Source organism: Ixodes scapularis, unplaced genomic scaffold, assembly GCF_016920785.2.
Source record: "Ixodes scapularis isolate PalLabHiFi unplaced genomic scaffold, ASM1692078v2 PGA_scaffold8__174_contigs__length_109621045, whole genome shotgun sequence".
Classification (NCBI taxonomy): domain Eukaryota; kingdom Metazoa; phylum Arthropoda; class Arachnida; order Ixodida; family Ixodidae; genus Ixodes; species Ixodes scapularis.
In genome coordinates, this window is record NW_024609883.1 from 88,637,531 (window position 1) to 88,659,752 (window position 22,222).

A 22,222-nucleotide genomic window follows, 5' to 3' on the forward strand; every position below is an offset into this window, starting at 1 on the left:
ACTTTGGAAATGACGTCACGCTCCTTAAAGGATGAACTTGAGCGGTACTTTGAAAATCATTTCTGCAGTTTCCCTGCATCGAATTGAAAAGAAAACAAAAAAAAACCTCGATATTTGTGTTACTGAAACCAAATAAAGACGATTTAAGTGTGTTTTCCTTTTTCTAATATTAAAATACAAAACGGCTTTAGTTTCCTTTTAAAGTTACCTCTCGTGTACGAGGTGAACCACTACTGGTGCTTAGAAAAGGGGGTAATCAAATTATTATCCACTCTTTCACACCACCAGATTGCGCCCGTTGCACGACTAGTAAATTTACTGCAGCCACTGCGCTTTCTTTGTGCTCGGAGTCTTTCTAGCGTTCACTAACGTAGCTAAGGCACACATTCAATATTGAAAAAAGAAAATTAGCTAAGGCACACATTCGATATTAAAAAAAGAAAAAATATAAACCCCAATTTTTTTACTTTCAAGAAGCTGCCAAAGCGTTGATCGAAAAAAAAATTGCTGCACAGATCACAGTGAGTAGTTATAGACGCCATACTCAATATGGCGACCTACCGCGGGCTGGGCGACGCAATGGTGGCGAATGGCGGATCAACGTTGCGACGGACGTGCGACCGCTATTTCGGAGTTGTAGTTCGTGGTACCGGCGCCAATCGATCTTCAAGCACAGAACAGCGAGGGGAATGGATCAAAGTGCGAAACCATGGCTCAAAGCACGGTTGAAGCAATGTCATCATTGTCGTCGTCTGCTACGCACGCTTAAGAAATGGAGGGAGCGAAAAAAAAACAAAACACTGGGTGGGGAGCGATAGCCATATGACTTCTGGCAACACTCTCCTCCGAGCCCCTTTGCGCATATTTCGGTTTCGGTTTCAAACATTTGCGTTTTTATACTTTATTAAAAATACACGTGACTCAGTAGCAAAATATTGATTGCGTAGCCTTCTGACACCATATAAAACCATGCCTTAAAAAATATAAAAATATATTTCTTTTATTTTTTTTATTTTATTATTTTTTTTTTTTGGGGGGGGGGGGGGGTAGTGTTTTTTAAGGGTACCTCGGTGGCACGCTCTCCTGTGAGTGACTCGGACATCCTCAGTGGCTTTGTTGGAAGTCTTTTTTCCGTGCATGGTGACATTCACATTTGGAGGAAGATATTATCAAGTGCTCAGCCAAGTTAGATTTGGCTGAGCACCACGCAAAAAAAAAAAAAAAAACAATTAGTCGTTAGACATTTAGATAGCTTGTGGTTAGACTGCTAGATCATTGGATCACTCGCTGTAGATAAGAAGTTAAGCCAGTGCAGTGCCCGGGTTCTGTAATGTGCTTCACGCAGTACCTATACTCGACCGCGCGCCGGTACGATGCTCATCCAGATTCAGTTGAATTGAACCCAGGATCCCAGGGTTCTGGACATTTCTGACTGAAACAGGGTCTCTGGTTTCTGGAGATTTCCGAGTTCCCGAAAAGCAACTTTGGCGCTAAGTGTTTCGAGCTGCGTCGCGTCTTGAGTATGAAAGTAATGTTTGTTATTTCTCACTATTTCTCTCGGGATTTTGTCATTATTGCGATTATTTCATGCTTATGGGAATTTTCATATAGTTCAGGGATATTGTCTTGAGGTAATAAGAGTGCAACTGTTTATCTCCACTACGACAGTGATACCGACGTGACATATTTCTAACAAAACCGGCAGGCACTTCGTAGGCGTGGTCGTGCTGCTGTGCTGCCTGGCGACGCCGTCGAACGCCTTCATCGAGACGAACTACCACTCAACGGTCTCCACGCTCTCCGGTCTCATCAGCATGGAAAAATTTGTGAAAACCGACCTCCTCCGCTACGTGGAACGCCTGAAAGTTCTTCAAGATAGCATTCTCAAGTAGGTTCCACCGCTGCTCTGCGTCATTAGGGCAGACTTGCACGTAATTCAACCAATCTACTCAAGTTACTGTAGTTTAACTAACTTTTTAGTAATTTAATGACTCTAAATTAAAATTTTGTTTCTGTAATTAGTAGTATACTTTAACTACTTTTCCCGAGTAACTTCTACTTAAATTACAAATTACTTCCCAAATTTAACGGTAGACTTGCTCATAAACAAACGTTGCAACACAAAGAAAGATAACGTTTCAGAACATCAGCTGATATTCGCAAAATGGGGGAAGACTTCCAGCCAAGACAATCCAGAGATACTTAATGCAAGCTTTTTAGGGCTCTGTGCTCTTCTTCGTCTGCCTCATCAACAGTCGGAACCGTACACGAGATGCAAAGGTGTGTCTCAAGTGTGTTCTCAAGTGAGGCCGAGTAGCAGAGGGGTTAGCGGTGGAGACCGCCTTTTCTTTGTGTCACTAAGCTGAAGGAGGCAAGCACCTCGCGTATTTGAAGAAATAGCTTGTCCCTGGTTCTCCCCAACCCAGAAACGTTTGCCCAAAAGAGCCACCAAGATGCCACACCAACTGTGAAGCCCATGTGGTGCTCCTGTGCTTTGTGCTCCACTTGAAAGATCGTTTGCTAAGGGTCAACGCATGAGTGACATCTCTGCATACATCTCCTCCCAAAACTCAGGATATGCGGGAAATTCAAAATTCGAAGATTTTTCGTGGATATTTAGTAATTCCATCAGTGTTTATACATAAAACAAAATAATGAGCAAGCAAACAGTGTATGCAAATTTAAGCTCGGGGAGGGGTAAACCCCAAAATATAATGGTACATCAGCAGTGCATAACTAATCAAAAACAAAACAAAAGAGTTAAAAAGAAAACAGGGCACGCCGCACCAGAGTCAGCTATAAAATAATTTTCATTAAATTAGGAGATAGAACATTTTTTGTTCATATTTGGCCACAGGAATCTTCAAAACGAATTAAGAGTTATGCCCTTTGTTACCAAAAAGATATAAGGAAAGTTAATTTCAAAAGTAATTCACTGCCTTTTTACGATAGTTAGAAGTTTTCTCAATGGGATTCCATTTGAATAATCTTTATTATACTCAAATCATTTTTGAGGAAGATACGTGTACTAACCTAACTTAATTAACTTTCTGAAGTAACTTGTACAAAAATAGACAGGTTTTTTTAACATAACATATTTCTTTTAAAAAAAGCTGTGAACGTTACACGTATTTGGTTTGTGCAGATTATTTATACATCCAGTAGATAGTATTGAAGGCTAATAATAACGATCAGGTGGCTAATTAACAAATTCATTATTTAACTTTTTAAATAATGAAAATAGACATATGGTTCCAATCAGAAACTTGTTGAGCGTAGTCCGAAACCCCTAAATCAGTAATTTCTAGAAAGACTTTGAGCGCGTGAAAAACGCAGTAGTGCACTGAAGTTACCACTCGTGGAGCAGATACAAGGCTGGGGCTAGATAAGACATGGAAAAATCGCGCAGGCGCCTTACCGCAACCACTACCCTTGTACCAGCTCCACGAGTGGTAAATTTAGTGCACTACTACGCTTCTCGCGCGCGCAAAGTCTTTCTGAAAATTACTGATTTAGTGGTTTTCCATGACGCTGAGCAAGTATCAAATTGGAATCATATGTCTATTTTTATGAATTAAAAAAGTTAATTAACGAATTTTAATTAATTAGCCGACTACATCTTAAGACGTGCTTTCCAAAAGCTAGGCTACCTGAGACGATCCCTGGGGCGCTCCACTGTATCGGCGACGTGGACTGCATTCCAGACCTACGTGCGACCCATTCTAGAATATGCAGGAATGGTCTGGGATCCGCACACCGAAGTAAACAAAAATAAACTGGAAAAAATACAGAGGAGGGCGGTAATGTTTATCTACAGCTCCTATAGCTGGTCTGTGTCTCCCAGCCAGCTCCTGCAAAATGTCAACCTCCAGAACCTCGAAAATAGACGACGGAGGGATCGATTAAAATTCTTATATCGAATCATTATTGACCAGCTAAAGATGAACAAAAACAAGTATATCTCATTCTTTCAGCCACGATTAACAAGACGATCACATCAACTGTCAATGAGGAAATTTTCCGCTAAAAGCAATGTATTTCATCATTCGTTTTTTCCACGCACTGTTAGAGAATGGAATTCCCTGCCAGCCAACGTTGTGAACAGTCCGACATTGTCTTCATTCCTCTCCCAAAATCGGCTAGAAAAGCATACAGTTGTTGTACGTGTGAGTTGCGTCTTGATTGTATATTATGCATTCTATGTTCGCGAGTGTTTTGCGATGGGATTGGATGAGCCAGTCACTTTGCTTGTCTGTCCCGCGTTGCAGAAAGGCGCTGCCGAGATTTTGAACTGTGTATAACAGCACTTTTTTTTTCCAATATGTGCAGTTTCACTCCTGCTACCGCCTCCACGAGGTGAGCAGTATTAATAAAGAAATAAATAAATGAATTTATCGCATAGATTGGCCATTCACATAAGGTCCCCCTGGCCGTATAACTCACCTGCACAAACCGCATAAGTAACTGTCACGGCTTTTTTAAACAAATGTGCTACTTGAAAAAAAACATATATCTATTTATCTCTTTCTCTCTCTATATATAAATATATGTCTTACTGCAGATTTGAGTTTGGTTTCTACCGTTTAAATCAGATTACGTCACTGTTTAACGTTTATATTTTCATATCTGCTAGCCATGCGGTGGAATTGTCGTTTTATTTCTCCGATTAAATTAAACGGTGGCAATTTTTTATATTTTATTTTTTTATCTGTGGCCACCTGGTGACTGTATTTTTGTTTCTTTTTGTTCTCGAGTTATTTTTGTTTGGTTTATTTCTATGGATACTTTTACGACATTTGTTATTTTACTACCTAACTGGTAATACTGGTTCTTAGTAATTATTGTCATAATCTTTTTTATGTTGTAAATATTTATTTTATAAAATCGAGGGTCAGATTTCAAGGTAAGTCTGATCCTTCTCGCGTTGACAATGTATTCTTTAAACTGCCTTTTTTTTTGCTATTTTTAAAGTTCGGTCTTACGACGCCTTTTATGAAAACACTACGAAGTAGCATCTGTAAATGAAAACAAATAACACAAATTTGGAGTGTGAAATTTACATAAACGCAAAGTCCAACTTCCAAATGTTCAGTCTGTGGATATTCTACTCGGCAGTTTCGTTCAGGACAAGCAACCCTACGATGACTTAACATCACCTTCCGCTGTCTCTGAATACCTCAAGCACCCGGTGCATGCCTTCCACTTGATCAAGAGGATGACCGCTGGCCTGGGGGACATAGAAGCACTGATAAACAAAACGAGAACGTTTGGTACGTCTCATCTCTTCTTAGCAGACATATAGCACCCCGTGAGTAAAAAAAGAACCGTTGACTATCCGCAGGGACCGCATACATAGGTTTTCTCACATATCGCACAAGGATTTACCACAGTGGTGCCTGATGATAACGGATTTAGCGTCTCATATTTTTATGGAAAAATCTTATTTCAGTAAAAAGTTAAAAATCAAAAGCTTGAAACCTTTAGCTAAGGCGCCAGTCTGCTGACGAAAGGCGTTTGAGTGGCGTGACAGCTGAGAGATGTTGGAAAACACATCAACAAACAACATATATGTATTGTTTTCTTTTTCTCGTTTGTGTTCGTGTTTTATGCTTCACTGGTAAGAATAAGAGAAACATGTACTGACAATAAGCACAGAAAAAAAGCGCACAGCTTCTGGCTCAGAAAGACGCCTGTTATTGCTGACGTTGAGGGAAGCGCCCATTGTTGTCGCCTGCTCCGCCTGCCATCTTTCGTGCCGCCATCTCGCAACATTTGCAATAGCAGACGCCTTTCGTTTGAAGACGGATGCGGTAGTACAGAAGATCCACCACCTTCAGGCAGCGCTGTGTGTGGTAAATCTTAGCGAGTTACCTTAAAAAACCGCTTTATGGGTTCATTTAAATCACCCAACAATATTAACGACATAAGCGGTAGGATAATAGATGGGGAACACCAACTCAATTACGAACGACTTTTTTTTGTTAATGTCTTACACGGCCAAGGTTGTGAAGCGGCCATTGAATGAGGATTGCAAACACCTCAATCGATTGCGGGGCTTGTACCTCGTGACCGCGCAGAAAGCATTTAACTATAATGCTGTTTTACGTGACGTACTTGTGACTTCAAATCTCTCCGAAAGGCATATTGATGGACTTTCGCCTGATGTCCTATGCGCGGAGACAGTGTTTTATTTCTTGGTCTTTCTTTTTTGTGTCATGATATACTTTGCCTGCTGGAGGAGTCGGCAACACAAAAAGAAGCATCTGATAACTCGGTATTTATACAAAGCTCTCATTCGAACTTAAGATGAGCCGGTGATCGAGAACTCTCCCCGCTTGCGGTCGTGAGGGTCCCAGTCACATGCCACCTGGGCGACTCCGTAAGCCTTTGAAAACGTGGTGGCACTGATGGACATGAACAAGAGGTTCTTCTCTCTTGTTCATGTCCAAAAGCGTTACCACCTTTTTTAAATATTCAGCACCAGCTCGCCCAATAGCCAAAACTGCCTCCACAAGGATACAAATAAAAATAAACTTGAAGTTACCAATCGAAATACGTCTCCGACCGTATCTTTCTGAATTCAGTCGTCGACGGAGCCATTCGCCATGCTTCGGCGGTTTAGCAACACCAAAAACGACGTCAATCACTAAGCGTCTGGGTGTAAATACACGGCTGAAGGGTCAGACACTGTTAACCAACATGGTTGAACGCGGCTTATCGGAAGGGGGAAAAAACGCTTCGTGAAATCTAAATTTGGAAAGAGAGCGAGTTCACTCTGCGCAAAGCTCACTGTTGATATTTTACCAATATGTTACTTTGTCATATGTTACTGATATGTCACTCTACCAATGGTAGCTGTAATGCTGCACCAATCAACAATTACCTAGAAATCATAGATGTTGATTTGTGTAGGAGCACGTTCTCTAGTGGTAAAAGTTGCTCGCGTGTCCAAAACAATACATTTTATGATGGGAAATGAACATGCCTGAAGATTTAGCAAGCGCTCTACAACAGCGCGCACCGCTAGGGAGAGGAATTAACTCATCTTGAAACAAAAATATTTAACGCGGGTGAAATCCAAGGCTCCATGAGCGCAGCCACAGTATCCAGATGATGAGGTGTTTACCTTATGGTTCGTTTCAGCTGAAGTCCAGATTCAGCCAATGCAACAAGCTCGAGCTCCTGGCTTTCAGCGTCCCTGCGAAGCACGCGCGCTCGTGCAGTCTGGGCACTGTTCAGGGCCACATGCTTGCGCTTGTAGCATCTGAAACGTAGTATAGCAATGTCCTGCCTGTAGACATTACATAAAAAAATCTATCTTTCAATACCACTATGGAGACACTTCAGCGTAGATACTAAAACGACAAAAATTAATGAGCAATACACAAAATACACGTGCCCATAACACTGTGGAAGCCTGTCGACGCGTAGTTTCGGTTTCGGTTGCGCCGGGTTGTGCATCTGTCGTCTGCAAACGTGTCCACACCGTCATTGCTCACGTCGTCGTGGATTGCTCCATACTTGAGCACGATGCAGTAAGTACCCCTTTCTTCTCGTCATTACATATCAGACACAGCGAATAACAAACAATTACTATTTTGCTGGCACGGGGGCTAGCGAAAACGCCGCAATTGCGAAGTCAAATGAACGCCGATCGACGTGCGCCGAACGCCGTGCCAGCTCACTGCGTGCATTCGTTTATAACATCGAGAACAGTAACTGAGACTAGTGCTCCAGTTTTATAACACCCTTCTTTCTCCGATTACTATTTTCAATGGGGCTAACGCGGTACATGACGAACCTCGCAGAGCGAGAAGGCGTTCAAGCGCGAACATGCACTTCTGGCTACGTCGCTGTTAGGAAATTGTAATTGTTTCGTTATTCGCTGTATCTGATTTGTAGGAACGAAAACAAAACTGTACTTAGTCCATCGCGCGTAAGTGTAAAGTAATCCACGACGACGTGAGCAATGTCAGTGCGGAGACGATAGCAGACGTCAGATGCACAAACCGCGAAACCGAAACTAGACGTTGACTGTCTCCAGCTCCAAGAGTACACCTGAACCCCTAGAGGCGCTGCTATCTTGCATATTGCCCATCCTGTTGTCCTTAAAGGAGCTGTGCAACGATATTCAATTGGAATGTTTTTTCTCTCTACACGAGCTTACTGGCACACCTGGGACTCAAGGATACTCACACGCAACGCCATTGGCCAAGAAACTCCTTTGTTGCGGTGTAATATTAAGGACAAAAGCGATCTTTTTCATTCAATCTCTCCTTTGCAAAATTTGATGACGTAACTCAGGGATCGCAGTGCGCCCAAGTGACGATATTTGAATGCGGTTTATAGATTGGACCCGAGCATTGCGTGGACACTCAAATTTGGCTCTTGAAAATTGTTAGCTCGAGAAGCATTCGGGTTGTGACCCGTGTCCAATCGCTGCAACGACGACAACAGCCCAGCCATAACAATGTCTGGAACTCAGCGCGTGTCCTGCGCTTTGCCAACCCCAGCGCGTGGGTATGATCAACACTGGCGGCATATAATCGGCTCCAGATCACGTGGCTGCTTGTTCTGGCTGCGAGTTGAGGGAATAAACGCTGCTCGTTTTTTTTTTTAATTTTTTTTTTTTTGGGGGGGGGGGGGGGGACTTTTATTGAGTGGGGTGAAAAACGAACGCGTGTTTCATAGGTCATTAACGTTAGGGATCCGTTTTAAGAGGTATTTGTGCACAGTACAAAAATTGTTGCACAGCTCCCTTAAATACAAATAATGCCCCCGAGTTATTCAACTTATCTACCCTGTTATATCATCAGATTATACATCAAACAATTAGTAAGTGAAATTTTGCATTCTGAATTAAAAATAACTTTTGATCTTGCAAGCACTCTCGCTTGCTTTGTAAATGCCACCTACCCCACGCCACTACTTTGATTAAAGAGTGCTGAAAGCATCGGTCTTTTTTTAGGTTTACTTGTACTGCAAACCATTTTTTCGCCTGTCGTAGAAAAAGTTGCATATCTATAAACCTCCACTAGAGTAATGGGACCAGTTCTGCACCAAACCCTAGCCTAAATTTAAAGAGATACTTCAACGAAACTTGAAATATACCCGTCATGTTCAGAAATAGGCTGAATACGATCCACAATATTCATAAATGACAATCGCACGATTGTATCTTGAGCCTGGTGGTTGTATTTTTCGTTATAATAGCGCAATCTGGCAAGCGCTCGGGGAGCAGCCAGTGGAGAGCACGTGACATCCGCCGCAATCGTGACGTCAATTGTCTCGGGACGAGCAAAGCTGCGGCGTGGCTGACGTCGAGAGGATGTTCTAGCCGTTCCTGTCACCAAAGCGGTCGAAGCGCTCCAGCGATCGGGACACCGCAACTAACCCCAAAGCTTCTGTTGAACGAATTTTCAGTGACGGGTTAAGCTTCAATAATCTTGTAGATGGACAATAGCGACCTCTGGGGCACACAAAAGAGAGTCTCGCAGAGAGAGGAGTTCCTCCTTACCCTCTTCTCTTGTGATGGCCGGAGGCGAGACATTTATCGTCCTCTGGATCTAGACCTTGATCTGTTGGCTATTCCCTTCTTGACATGCGGAAGCTACAGTACGGATTACCTCCGTATGTGTCCTAGCCATATATTGTACTTAGTCACTACCTGCCAAGATTCCTAGAGGGGCATTGTAAACGAGGCGTTAGATACATCCACCAGGTGCGCTTTGCTAATCGTTTAGTTTGTTTCAAAATTCCTTTTCGTGTCTTTTCCAACGCAAGATCGGTATGTCTGAACTGAACACAAATAGACCAAGAAATAACCGCCGAAATTTTGTTGCAGTATCCCTTTAATACTGCAATGTAGTTTAATCGCCTGAATAATTCAATTCATCAATCTTCAGTAAGTTGTTTATTTGGTAGCCAACAAGTGACAAGACGAAAGTAAAAGGTGTGGCGACACGGCGATTAGTATGTCTCCACGAACACTTGCAGATCCCCTTGTGAACGTCATGGAAATGCGCAAGCAACGACTGCTTCCGAGGGACGAGGACTTCACAGGGCTTGCGGGTTCACTTGTGAGACTCCAAGACACGTACGCTCTGGACTTGCATGAACTGACGAAGGGACACATACGCAGTGAGATTTTACGCAACCGAAGTGTTCCTGGGCGTCTACCACTCAACGGTATGCCACGTAATAGTTCATCTTAAAGAAAACTCGCATGGAGATTTAGCAAAATGTTTTCTAAGGCGCAGTAGGGAGCATGCGATCCAACTGATGTTCCTGCAAAACTACTCTGTTGAGAGCCGTACCGCGGCGATACTGTCTTGTCGCACAATTCCCATACTGCTAGGGGTACACCCTTCTAAAACATGCTCCCTGGAGTACGAGCCCGAGCTCCCGTACTGACATGAACTAAGTTCTAAGAACACACAACCTTCTGAAATACTCCAAAGAAAGTAGTTATTGATCTGCGCGGAAGCTCATAAAAGGTGTGCCTTGATGTGTTAACACGATCTCCCGTCTTGATATAAATTTTGTTAAAAAAATAGACGATTTGCTCAACATTTTCAATTTACACTCTCACGTTTTTGGGCACTGAATGGTCAATATAAAGCTTCTACACGATTTTGATTGATAGAGCACAATGTTTAACAGCGACCGAAACACTATATTAACTACCCTTTACCTCTTTTTTATGCTAGATTTACAATATCATTTTCTATATTCAGAGTAAAAGCTCTCTGCAAAGTTCATGAATAATATTTGAGGTTCTACTCCAACCCGATTTCGATCGAGAGAAAACAAGAGCGTTCTCAGCTTTTGGTTGAACGTAGCACCACAGCTTGCGTGTCATTAACAAATGAAACCGTTTTGACCCGTTCGCGAGTTTACAAATGGGCAATATTTTGGTGAGAACGTCTCACCAACATACGAGTAGCGAAACAGGTTTCGCGGCCTGTAATTATAGTCCTTAAAACTTTTCATACACCAATAGATGTCAGCTTGTGTACGGTAGCAGAACAATCTGAGATTTGTAAATGAACGGCGAGTTGTCAATGACGATTACAATTTCTGCCCGCATACGACCTCATTTAGCCGCGGCGCTCGGCTCGTAGCAGATGATGAACTTTCTTTTCTCGTCCGTTAGCAGACGATGTACGGCGTCTTCTTGTTTTATTTTAGCAGAGGAACCGCGTTCTTCACTCGCGTTGGTGGACGAACCGTCTAGGAAGGCTACCTTTGCTCGCTCCACGAGAGGAAAATTCGATCTCGCTTTCGCTCTCTCGGTGACCAAAATCGAAGCCCAGGTTCCGGCCAATTTTATTATAGATGAGCATCGTTTTAGCATCGTTTTAGCTACAAACCCGACCTTACCAACCGCAGCCAATACTTCTTGGATAACAGGCCGCAGTGCTAGACATTTTGAACCACATACCGGAAACCTGCAGAGAGCGAAGAGTGAACACAAGTTTGCGTCAGTCTTTGGCTATGGTTCCTGGAGCGCGTCCCCGACTGGTGGGATTTCCGCGTCCAAGAAAGGTGGTCCCTCGATATCCGCCTGATAACATCATACAAGTGGTATGCCCTCGCCGGCCGCGATCCTGGCGATGTCCCAGCAGCGGCGGTGGATATGGCAGACGCCTGTTCTCCTGCGGGTCGCTTTCCAGGAGTTGAGACGCCGCGACGATAGCGACACTCGCGTTCGCCAGGGTTTTTGGTCATTACTTCTGGTGCCAAGCGCAAGGACCCCAATAATCAACAGCCTGACACTCCGGCTTCACTGACGTCATTTGTTGGCACATCGATGCCACTTTTGACGTATGGGCAGTATAGGACGCTAGAGAAACCAGTCGGGGACGCGTTTCAGGCACCATATTTTGACCGAGAGTCGTGTTCGTCCAGTAAGAACGCGAGTCCCAGGCGAACGTTGATGCAGCGCTCGTGTTCAAGCTCTGTGACCCGGGCTGGTCTTTGGTAGGCCACGTAAAACACACAAAACTATGACTTAGTCAACTAGCCGGTGTTAACTAGGAAGCGAGCCGATTGGGTTCATCGAAAAATTGCAAAAGTGCAACGTCACGGCATTCGTCATCTTGTTGAGGGTCTGTAAACGGCTAAATCAATCAAGCGCAGTGAATGCACCTTGACTTTGCTGTTTTAGTAGATCTTTTTGCGTTAGCGCGTATTCTCGCATTTTACTGCGGTCTACTAACTCTATAACCAAGAACAGGAATTGTTGGCCACGTGAACTGTCTAATACGCATTCACATGGCCAACATAAATGTACCTTTAACAAAGTCCCTTTACAAACGGCGAATAAGCCAGCGCGCTTGCGTCGCAAGCAGATTCCACGAGCGGAGAATCGGGAACCGATTGGCCTCCGGCCAAAAAGTTCCCTTAGCTGAAAGGTCTTTATGATCGTGTGAATCATGTACAAGTTGCTCATCTACCAGGTGAATCCCTTTCGCTATAGCTTAGAAAAAAAAACTGGCATCTCGTCGCACAAACGAGAAACTTCTAGTTTGCTTTTACCATATCTAAAGCGTGTCAATCATTTATACGTGATAACCACTCAGTGCACGCGTGATCCTCCCTTACAAGATAGCAGAAAGAACACAACATTGAAAGGACGAAACAAAGAGGAATTTTATGCTTTCTGTTATCATGTACACTTTTCAAACACGCGTGTTAGTAATATAATCCTCCTTACCAACTGCTATAAATAAGCTGTGCCATTGACCCTGTTGTAAGGCAATTGCAGGTGAGTGACCCACTTCCGCTCTCCGTTTTACATTAACAGCTAAGGACTGCTTCAACATCAGCCAGGTGGCTCTTCGGCACGGGTTCTACGACCGCGCCGTCGAATGGGCTGAACAAGCGATAGCCAAGGCCACACAAGAACAACCATTCACAATCCCCAAGCAAGAGCTGGACACTTTTTACAAGGCCGCCATCGAAAAGGTCCTTAGGTCCATGCATTTTACATTAGGCCGGGGTCACGCTGGTTATATATCATACAAAAGAATACCTGCAGACACTGTCTGGCTCCGAGGCATGTTTCTGTTCAAGCATGAAATGTTTTTTTAACGCAACTCTCCCCTCTCCTTCCAATCCCAAAAAGGTGTCCGTTTGTCCTTGCATTTTCCACTAAATTTAGCAGGGAAAGTGGCATCACCCGGCATCACGTGACCTATACACATTGGGGAAATACGTCATCTCAGTTTCCCCGCAGCAGGTAAATTAAAGCCTTGCGGCCAAAACAGCAATTCAGTTTCCCCACTAAATTTAGCGGGAAATTGACATCCCGTGACTTATACATATTCCCACCCGCTCCGTTTGGTGGGAAAATTCACGACTTCCGACATAGACACCTATCCTGTTTCCCCGCTAAATATAGCGAGAAAAGATACGTCCTAGGACACACCAATTCTCGTTACCAAATTCCTGTAATTCATTTTATGCATCATAGGCCTTTTACGGTGAAGTTCGCTGCCAATATTTCTATACGACGGTTCCGCCACATTGGTCTTACAAAAACAGCCTGCACAGATGTTCGAAGTATACAGTGTACGTAGCATAGGGTAGGGTGGGGCTAAATGAGACAACAAATTTTAATTTCAATAGTTTTCTTTAATATTAAAAAATTGAAAGACGTTTACAACTCCCTGTAATGCCGAATTAGAGCGCAGACCTTGAGGAAGAGGAGGGTAGGGTAGAGATGGGAGGGTATGCCCCTCTTCTTTCACCGCTAAATTTAGCGAGAATTTGGCAATGTTAGATGCGTGAGACGTCACGTTCCGTCAAACGTCACGTGTCTCCTATAATGACGTCACACGTGACATTACGTGTGACGTCACGAGGGTAACCCTCATGAGGGTAACTCTCGTCACCCTCGTGAGGGTAACCCCCGTGAGAGTAACCCTCGTAACCTTTGTGACCCTCGTGAGGGTAACCTTTGTCAGGTTACCCTCGTGACCTGTGTGAGGCTAACCCTTGTGAAAGTAACCCTCGTAGCCCCCGTGAGGGTAACCCTCTTGAGGGTAACTCTCGTAGCCCTCGTGAGGGTAACTCTTGTGACGGTAACTCTGGTGACCCTCCTGAGGGTAACCCTCGCTACCTTAGTGACCCTCGTGAGCGTAACCTTCGTGATCCTCATGATGGTAACCCTCGCAACTTCCGTGACCCTCATAACCCTCGTGACGTCACAGGTGACGTCACGTGTGATGTCAATATGAAAAACGTCCTATAATGCAACGCGCGGTGAAGCCGACGCCGACGCCGCTCAACCCGGAAACGGGCGCCTAAGAGCTGCTGTCTCAAACACAGCAGGGGGCTATTCTTCGATGTCTTGTCTTTATACTCAGTAAATATTACATTACTTAACCGGAGCAAGCAAAACATTAAACAAACTTACAACATATCAAAGTCCCACAATAAAGAGTTTTAGCTGATCGTTTTTTCGCCCCGATAACGATACCTCCTCTCGCCTCCGGTGGCCTTGGGCATGCATCGTATCGTTATCGGGTGTCATTACCAGGGCAAAAAACGATCTGTTAAAACTCTGCAATGTCTCATGATGCCCCGCCCTGGTGGGCAGAATCAGACAACGTAGTGGGGTACAATGAGGCACACTTAGAAAGAACCTGATATGCGTTCAGATTTTTACAATAAAAGCACTTGAAACGCACTGTGAGAGCTCCAACGCACTCTTCGTGAGCCCTCTCCTTGCCTTTTATGCACCCGATTCATACTGACTGCGGGGCTGCTTGCTGTTCTTTGCATACCAGACACTGCTAGTCGTTTGCTCATCGCACGGTCTGGAGAGCGCTCTGACAATGCGCTCTTCTACGGGGGATCTCCAATAATCTTTCTGTTCGGTGTCAATTCTTTTGTTCTTTCGGGGGAGGCGGGCAGTGGAACGTCGGTTGTCGGTTGCTCTCGCAAACATCAGCTATGCCTTGTGAGGAGATGACGTTAGAACAATGCTGTTGTCCGACCTGCTTGTTTTCGTTTTCTATACTGCGTTAAATACAAAACAATTTTGCTTGAAACTTGAAACGTTGGAAAGGACGCGACTCTGTAGCCCAGCCGTTTTATTTTTTTTTATTAGTGCAGCAGTTTTTTTTACATTGCGCAAGTTGTTGGGCTTGCCTTCGAAGCGCATTCTATGGTGCGCCAAAAAGTGTGGCAGCAGTGCGAAGGGAGTGAAATCTGTTGCTTGAAATTTTCAAGTTGCATTCGCGCTATGAAGCCCTTGTTGTTTTTCTTCTACTCGTTCGGTTCATCGTAGACACCGGGAAAAAAAGAATATGGCTCAGGAGAAACCGGGAGACTCGTGTGTTAACAGCATGCGCGTCATAACATGCGAAATTTTCGCGTTTTGCCCCGCGCGTATCCCGTCACGTAAATATTTATTTTTTTAAAAAAAGCAACCACAGAGCTCTCAAATTCGGTCCGCATGGAGCTAATAAAATTATACCAATAAAATTAAAGCTTACTTCGGCAGAATAGTCGGTGCCAAAAGGGGTGCACGTATCGCAGCAAAACCTCGCGCTGAAGTTTGATCAGTTTTGGCTGGGGGTAAACACATCAACCTCAATTACACATTTTTTTTTTCTTTCGCGGGAACACTCTTGCCGACAGCTCTTACTTTTTTACACACCCAAAGTGTAAAGGTTAGATAAAATGCAAACTTGCGCCGTGGTCTGTGAACGATTTACCTCTGCGTCAAGAAATCTGTTTGAACACGACAGCGAGATGTGCCAAGCGGAGGGCATGTGTTTTCCTCCAGCCCCCTGAAACAGCCGACACTGGACAAGGCAAACACTGGCCAGCGGCGCCCAAGTAATACCAAGGCCACCGCCCCCCGGCCCAAAAAATGGGGCGAGGGGGGGGGGGGGGGGGGGCTGGTCTGCCCCCCTACTCGAAAACAAGTTGGTACGCCACTGCCAGTGCAAACGGTAGGGCCTGTCTTTCGAACGCTCCGCCTCCAGGTTTCACCACGCGCTCCACGTCTTCCGTCGTGCATATGCTGCGCGTGCGCACTCGAGGTGCAAAAGACGCCGAAGCATTGCCGTAGGTACATGAAGCTTGCCCTGAAGGCGGCGCAACTGAAGCTTTTGCCGCCGTTCCCAACCCAGCTGCTCAAACGACATGGAGGAAGCTTAAAGGGGTACTAAGAAGATTTTTTGAGCTACCTTAACTAACTCCATTTCCAGAATCACCCGCCTTGACCCTTTCAACTGTGTTATTTAGTATAGCCAATTTAAAAATAGGAATTGCGAAATGGCACATGAAAATGATGACAAGCCGACATTCAAATATGCCCGCGCTTTTCATCGCAATGACATCAGAGGAAGGCAGGCTTGCAGGTAGAGGGGGCAGTCTAAAAATGGACAACGCTGAGCATTACTTTCATGCTGATGCTTGGGTGCTGGAGCGAGCTTCCAACGCCTTCATTTGACACCATGAAACAGCTTGTAATCATTTGGAAACAAAGTCTACATTCCAAAGAGTGACCCTCTCCCTTCCACTGACGTTACTTTTTCATTCTCGCCAGTACAGATTTTCACTTTGAAAAACACGTTGATGGCCAAAATTGGAAAACTGAATAACTTCGCGAAAAACATTTATTTTGACCCAATATTTGGGTATTCTTTCAGCGATGTTTGTTGGTGTGTTTAGCAAATTTTCAAGCGCCACCTGGGACTATAAAAACAAACGCCGGGGCACCTCTTTGAAGCACATCATATAAGTTCGCTTAAATAAGTTATGTCTTCTTTTTTTTTTTTTCCAACAGCACGATGAAGTGTTGAGTACCATGGGAGAAGCAGGTGAGCCCCTTTGTGTTATGTGTTAGCGTTGGAACCCTCGTTTTGACGAAAACCCGGCGGTGTCTGTCAGTTTGTCAGTGCCGTCGAGAGAAAGGAAGGGAGGAGGAGAGTCTGGCGAGTGCGACACTTTTATTGGTGCGAAGCGCTGATGTCGGCACGTGTCGGTTTCTCCCTCCCTGTCCGCAAAAAAAAATAAAATAAAGGAAGCAAAAGAGAAAGCCAAAAGAGAAAGTCAAGACAGAAAAGTGAAAGGGCCGGCGTAAGCTTCTCAAAAAGGGGAACTTGTGCGGCCTTTCTCCAGGGTCATTCCCGAAAAAATCAATATATCTTCCTGTAATTTTTTTTTCAATTTTTTTAAATGATTTGGCTGATGAGGTTGAGCATTTTCTATTTAATGGTCTCTTTCTAGCTTTTTTTGTAACCGGCGTCCTTTATACGTCGTTGCCTTTGGGTCTACGTCTTGGGTTGCTCCCTCTATAGGTTCTGGGTAGAGTCTGTTGGGGATATATCCGTGGGCAAGTCAGCCCATTTCCCTTACTTCGAGATTAGTGTGAGACTTCACTAACGCCCACGTTCCACTAAGGGGGTTGGAGAAATATATAGGTGTGGACACCGCGCGTGTTTCAACTGCCAGATAAAATCCTCTCCCCGCCTCGGTTGCAAGCGGCGCCAGCAGATCACTCCTCGGTATACGCGGCCAGCCTGTCGCGGTCCCGGTTTCCCATGCTTCTCTATAGGAGACATTCCTGTTTTAGCGTTGTTCTCTGGGTACACCACGGCATGTCGAACTTGCTACTTGCGCTACTCATGTTGCTTAGACATTGCTTCGTCACCGACCCTAGTGTTTCGTCCCTCAACGGCGGCAAGTGTCGTTTTATGAACGCGTTCAAGGGGAGAAATATCTGGCGCGGTGCTCAAGCCACCGTCCTTCAAGATAAAAACGGACACTCCGAACGGAAAAAGAGTGCGCTCGGGTGCCATACGTACGAGTCACTCATTTTTCTGTTGTTTTTACTGCCCGTTTCCACATTTGGCGGCGTGGGCGTCGGCGTAACTTCGCGTGGCATTATGGGCCGTCTCAGACATAAACACCAATTCGATTCCCTGCTAAATTTAGCGGAGAAACGGCCCCCACACAGGGCCTATCGCGCACTAGACTTACCGGGAAAATTGACGTCCCGGGACCTCAACACCAATCTAGTTCCCCCGCTAAATTTAGCGGAAAAAACGACGTCACATGACTCCAAGTCACGTGACCTATTCACAAATCCAGTTTCCCCCGCTAGGTCTAGCAGGAAAATTGACGTCACGTGACCTCCCCACCAATTCAGTTTCCCAGTTAAATTTAGCAGCAAAAATTACGTCCACATGACTTCGTGTCACTTAGCTTATACACAAACTCGATTTCCCCCTAGATTTACCGGGAAAATTGACATCATGTGACCTCAAAAACAATTTAAATTCCCCGCCTAATTATTTGGAAAATATGACGTCACATGACTTCGCGCAAGTCAACTATGCACAAATCCAGTTTCCCCGCTAGCGGAAAAACTGACGTCACGTAAACTCAACACCTATTTAATTTCCCAATTAAATTGAACAGGAAAAATGGCCTATACAACAATTCAGTATCCGCGCAAGATTTAGCCGCGAAATTTGAATCCCATGACCTCAACAACAATTCACTCTACCCACTAAATTTCGGAAGAAAAATGACGTCACATGACCGTACCACGTGACCTATTCACACATTTAGTTTCCCCGCTATATGTAGCAAAAACATTGACGTCACTTGACCTCGCCACCAGTTCAGTTTCCCCGCAAAATTTATCGGGGAAAATGATGTCGGATGACTACATCTCACGTGACCTATACAAAAACTAAGTTTCCCCGCTAAATATAGCGGAAACATTGACATGAAAACCTACGCCAAAATACCTCAAGAGCTGGCCTCTAATTTGGAGTTACAAAAAAATGTAAACGTTCTTCAATTTGTCTATTTTTTTTTCTCAGTTCCGCCATCTAGATGGCAGAGGCGCTGTTGGCTGAGGCTAATCGGGCGCGCGCCAATGGGACTTTATTTGGTCAATCGCGTTCAGCGTTCGCAGAGTTGTTTGTCCACACCTCTATACCTTACACCGTGGTTCCACTAGGGCGACAAACAGAAACAACTGACACCGACAAGCCCCCAGCAGGCGCGGCATGCACGCAAAGGTATCTTCGGCAGGCTTGTGTTGACTACACGAGCACCGAGACACTGCAAGCCTGCCAGAGCTACCTTCGCGCGCATGCTGGACGTGCTTTAGGCTTCTCCGTGTTGGTTGTCTCCGTTTGTGGCTATGGTGGGACTCGGGCGGAGAGAAAATAAGTTCCATCCACTCGCCGTGGCGATATTTTGCTAGGGAATATAAAGGCTGGTTCACACATATGTAACGGCTGCGTTCACGACAACGAAAACGACAGAAACAGCCGGAACACCCGACCAACCGTGACTTGTGACTGCTCCGCTAAGCCTCTTGCTGCATTGCTTGCTACGTTTTTTACGGCGAACGCTTGTCCGGATTACTTTCTCGTAGATGTCGTTTCGGTTGCTGCGAACGCAACAGACAGAAATGTGTGAGCCGTCCTTAAGTGACATCCTAAAAAAACACCCCATTGATTACACGACACTAAACAGTTTCAAAACCATAACAGCAAGCTTTAGTTCATACCTTTTTTTCAAAAGTGAAACCACGTTAAGGGCTCATACAACTCGAAATGAAGTAGCATTGATTTCATCAAGACATAAAGACATTCGATTAATGAAGTGCTCGAAGGACGTCACTGTTTCCAACGCCACGGCACCATAAACATTTGGTTAACTTTGCTATGCGATGTAACCAAGTGTGGGACTTACTCCAACTTGGTTACATCACTTAGATTTTCTTGGCGTGCGCAGGAAACCACTGGCAGACGTACGGAGTACCTGTACGGGAACGTGCGAATCGGTCCACGGAGTTTAAAGCACAACTCTTCGACGAGGAGATTGAGGATGACCAGGTGAACCAAAACTACAAGAGACTTTGCCGCGGAGAACAGCTCAGGGTAAGAGTTGTCTCCCACTATGTTATTTGTATAAACCAACGCGCCAATAGCAGAGACAGCTCGGCAAGGTGACGTCGGAGCAGCATTTTGGGGTAGAGTAACGGCCAATTCGTCCGGGCCCGCATCGCACCGCTGCAGTGCGGTTCCTGGTACACGGAAGACTAGAGGCGAGAGGGGAGCTTCCTTCTCTCCTCGCCTGCTTTCTTGACCAACCGGAAGCCGAAAAGAATTCCCTAGCGGTGGTAGCGAGAAACAGTTCTGATCAAAGGTCTATGTTCGTAAATGGTTTTAATAAGCGCGTAAGAGTGAAGTGCAGTAACTCTTTGGGGTCGAAAATAGGGTGCACGTGTTGTTTTGATCATGATCATGCAGGAAGATGTAAGAAACCAATGCGCCGTTCAACTCCGTTTTGCGCGGACAGAGTGTGACCGCTCGGACGGCAGATTCCCGGCCCTCGGCGCTTGGCGTACGGATTATGTCGATGGTACCGCTAGTCGCACTCTTCCACCATAATTTCGGATGAGCGTGATTGAAACATCACGTGTACCATATTTTCAGCCATCGAGAGTTACTTCAATGCAGTTATCAGGTTTGTTTCTCGCGACCACCACCAGGGTATTATTTCCGGCTTCTGGTTGGTCACATTCGAATTTCTGAAGACGCCCTGGAACACGCCCAGCCCGCTTTCGGCCAATGGCGCCTTCTATTTGTCTTCTATACTTCCCAACGAAAGGCCAAACTCTCTACAAATACGGCTCTGTGCTGCATGTACCGGTCCAGTCGAGTTGCGAAAGGGCCGGTGGCACTCCTTTGCATCGAGGGCGATCCTCCTCTTTTATCGGCGTTCTTATCGTCTAATGTCGCAATCTTATTGGCTGAGGAGCGATGATAAGATGCTCGGGAACCCCACCCCGCCACTCACCCTCTCGCGGACGAACGAAGCACTAGAGGAGCGGGGACGGCGGCAAAGATGGTGGCAAGGACTGTCGGCCTTGGTGCTGCTGTTTATGGACGAAGAGCGTGTTGGTGTGGGTCAATATTGAAGAAAGAATAAACATCTAAGACTAAGACGACACAGTCACATCTTTCAGATAGCAACGTACACGTAGAAATTTCATAAACGAGCAACCTACTACGGGAGAAAAAGCGAAGCAATGGAAAGTAACTAAAAAGAGAGGAAGGCGGGAGAGGGGGATAACATACCATGCAAAGTCAGGTTAACAGAATCATCTCTGATTTCATGAATACAACTTTTTAGTTGTTTCTTAGCTACTTTCCATTTCTTCGATCTTCCCGACTATAATTGATTGCTCGCTTTTGAAATTTCTACATGGCCGTTGCTAGTTGAAAAGTGTGGTTGTGTCGTCTTTGTCTTACATGTATATTCTTTCTTTAATCTTGTTGCTGTTACCTTATGGTTCTTGTAGGCGTGCTCGTGACCTATGCAGTTTTAATGGGAAAAGCGAGTGCCTTAAAATATCAATTGTTGTGTTCCGCTTCGCAACTGTTTAAAAATCAAAATGTTCGTTTTCTTAAGCTACGTCAACATATCCGTCCCCAGCGATATGCTTGTGACCTGACCGCTTCGTATTTGTAGCGAAATATATTAATCGTAGTGCTCTGACCGGCGTCAACAAGCAGGCGCGCAAGAAATCCTAGAGAAAATATTCCCTTCTCTTCCGCCTATAGGGTGGAAGACACGGGGTTTGACAATTTTCATTGGTAGTATCAGTGTTGTACGGAGCGGCGTTCCAAGGAACGGCGTTCCTGGAACGCGTTCCATTTAGGAGGAACGAAGGAACGCCGCCGTTCCATTTTGCATCGCTGGAACTGGAACGGGAACGGCTTACATTTTTACTGGAACGGAAAGAGTTACGGCGTTCCTTTTTTTTGTTCAGTGGGGTCAGTTTTATTTTATTTTTAACAGGAAAAGTATGGAAGTAAAAAAACAATTTTTTTCACGAAGTGCAGGATCTCGTTAACTTTTTGGCTACTAATCTTATAAATTATTTTGTATCGTCCTCGCTTGCTAACAGTTAAGGGTGCAGGAGAGCTGGTGAGCATTGATTCTTTTTTGAGCGCCCGAAACTGCGGTACTAAAAGCAAAACTTTTAGTCGTAGGAAAAGACAAAGAAGGAGGGTTGTATTTAACTCAATTAATTCCTTTGGTTCCACAAATCCTTATACACCCAGAAGTCGTATTCCGGCTACAGCCATTTCTGAACTTCAATAACGAGACCTACAATTACAACAAGATCACAGATTGCCAGATATCGGACTCACCCTTGTATCCCGAG

General features: G+C 44.9%; 1 protein-coding gene across 1 annotated transcript in view; it reads left to right on the forward strand.

Annotated features, from left to right (window-relative positions):
* Nucleotides 1-1,766: 1,766 nt before the first annotated feature.
* The window catches only part of LOC8028089 (prolyl 4-hydroxylase subunit alpha-1), a 62,692-nt gene continuing 42,236 nt past the window's right edge, over nucleotides 1,767-22,222 (forward strand). Inside the window, exons 1-6 of the mRNA XM_042286923.1 lie at nucleotides 1,767-1,888; nucleotides 5,116-5,270; nucleotides 9,997-10,188; nucleotides 12,809-12,969; nucleotides 16,808-16,841; nucleotides 19,780-19,925. Coding sequence (XP_042142857.1) covers nucleotides 1,815-1,888; nucleotides 5,116-5,270; nucleotides 9,997-10,188; nucleotides 12,809-12,969; nucleotides 16,808-16,841; nucleotides 19,780-19,925 — 762 coding nt within the window. The 5' untranslated portion in view covers nucleotides 1,767-1,814. The remainder of the gene's footprint in view (nucleotides 1,889-5,115; nucleotides 5,271-9,996; nucleotides 10,189-12,808; nucleotides 12,970-16,807; nucleotides 16,842-19,779; nucleotides 19,926-22,222) is intronic.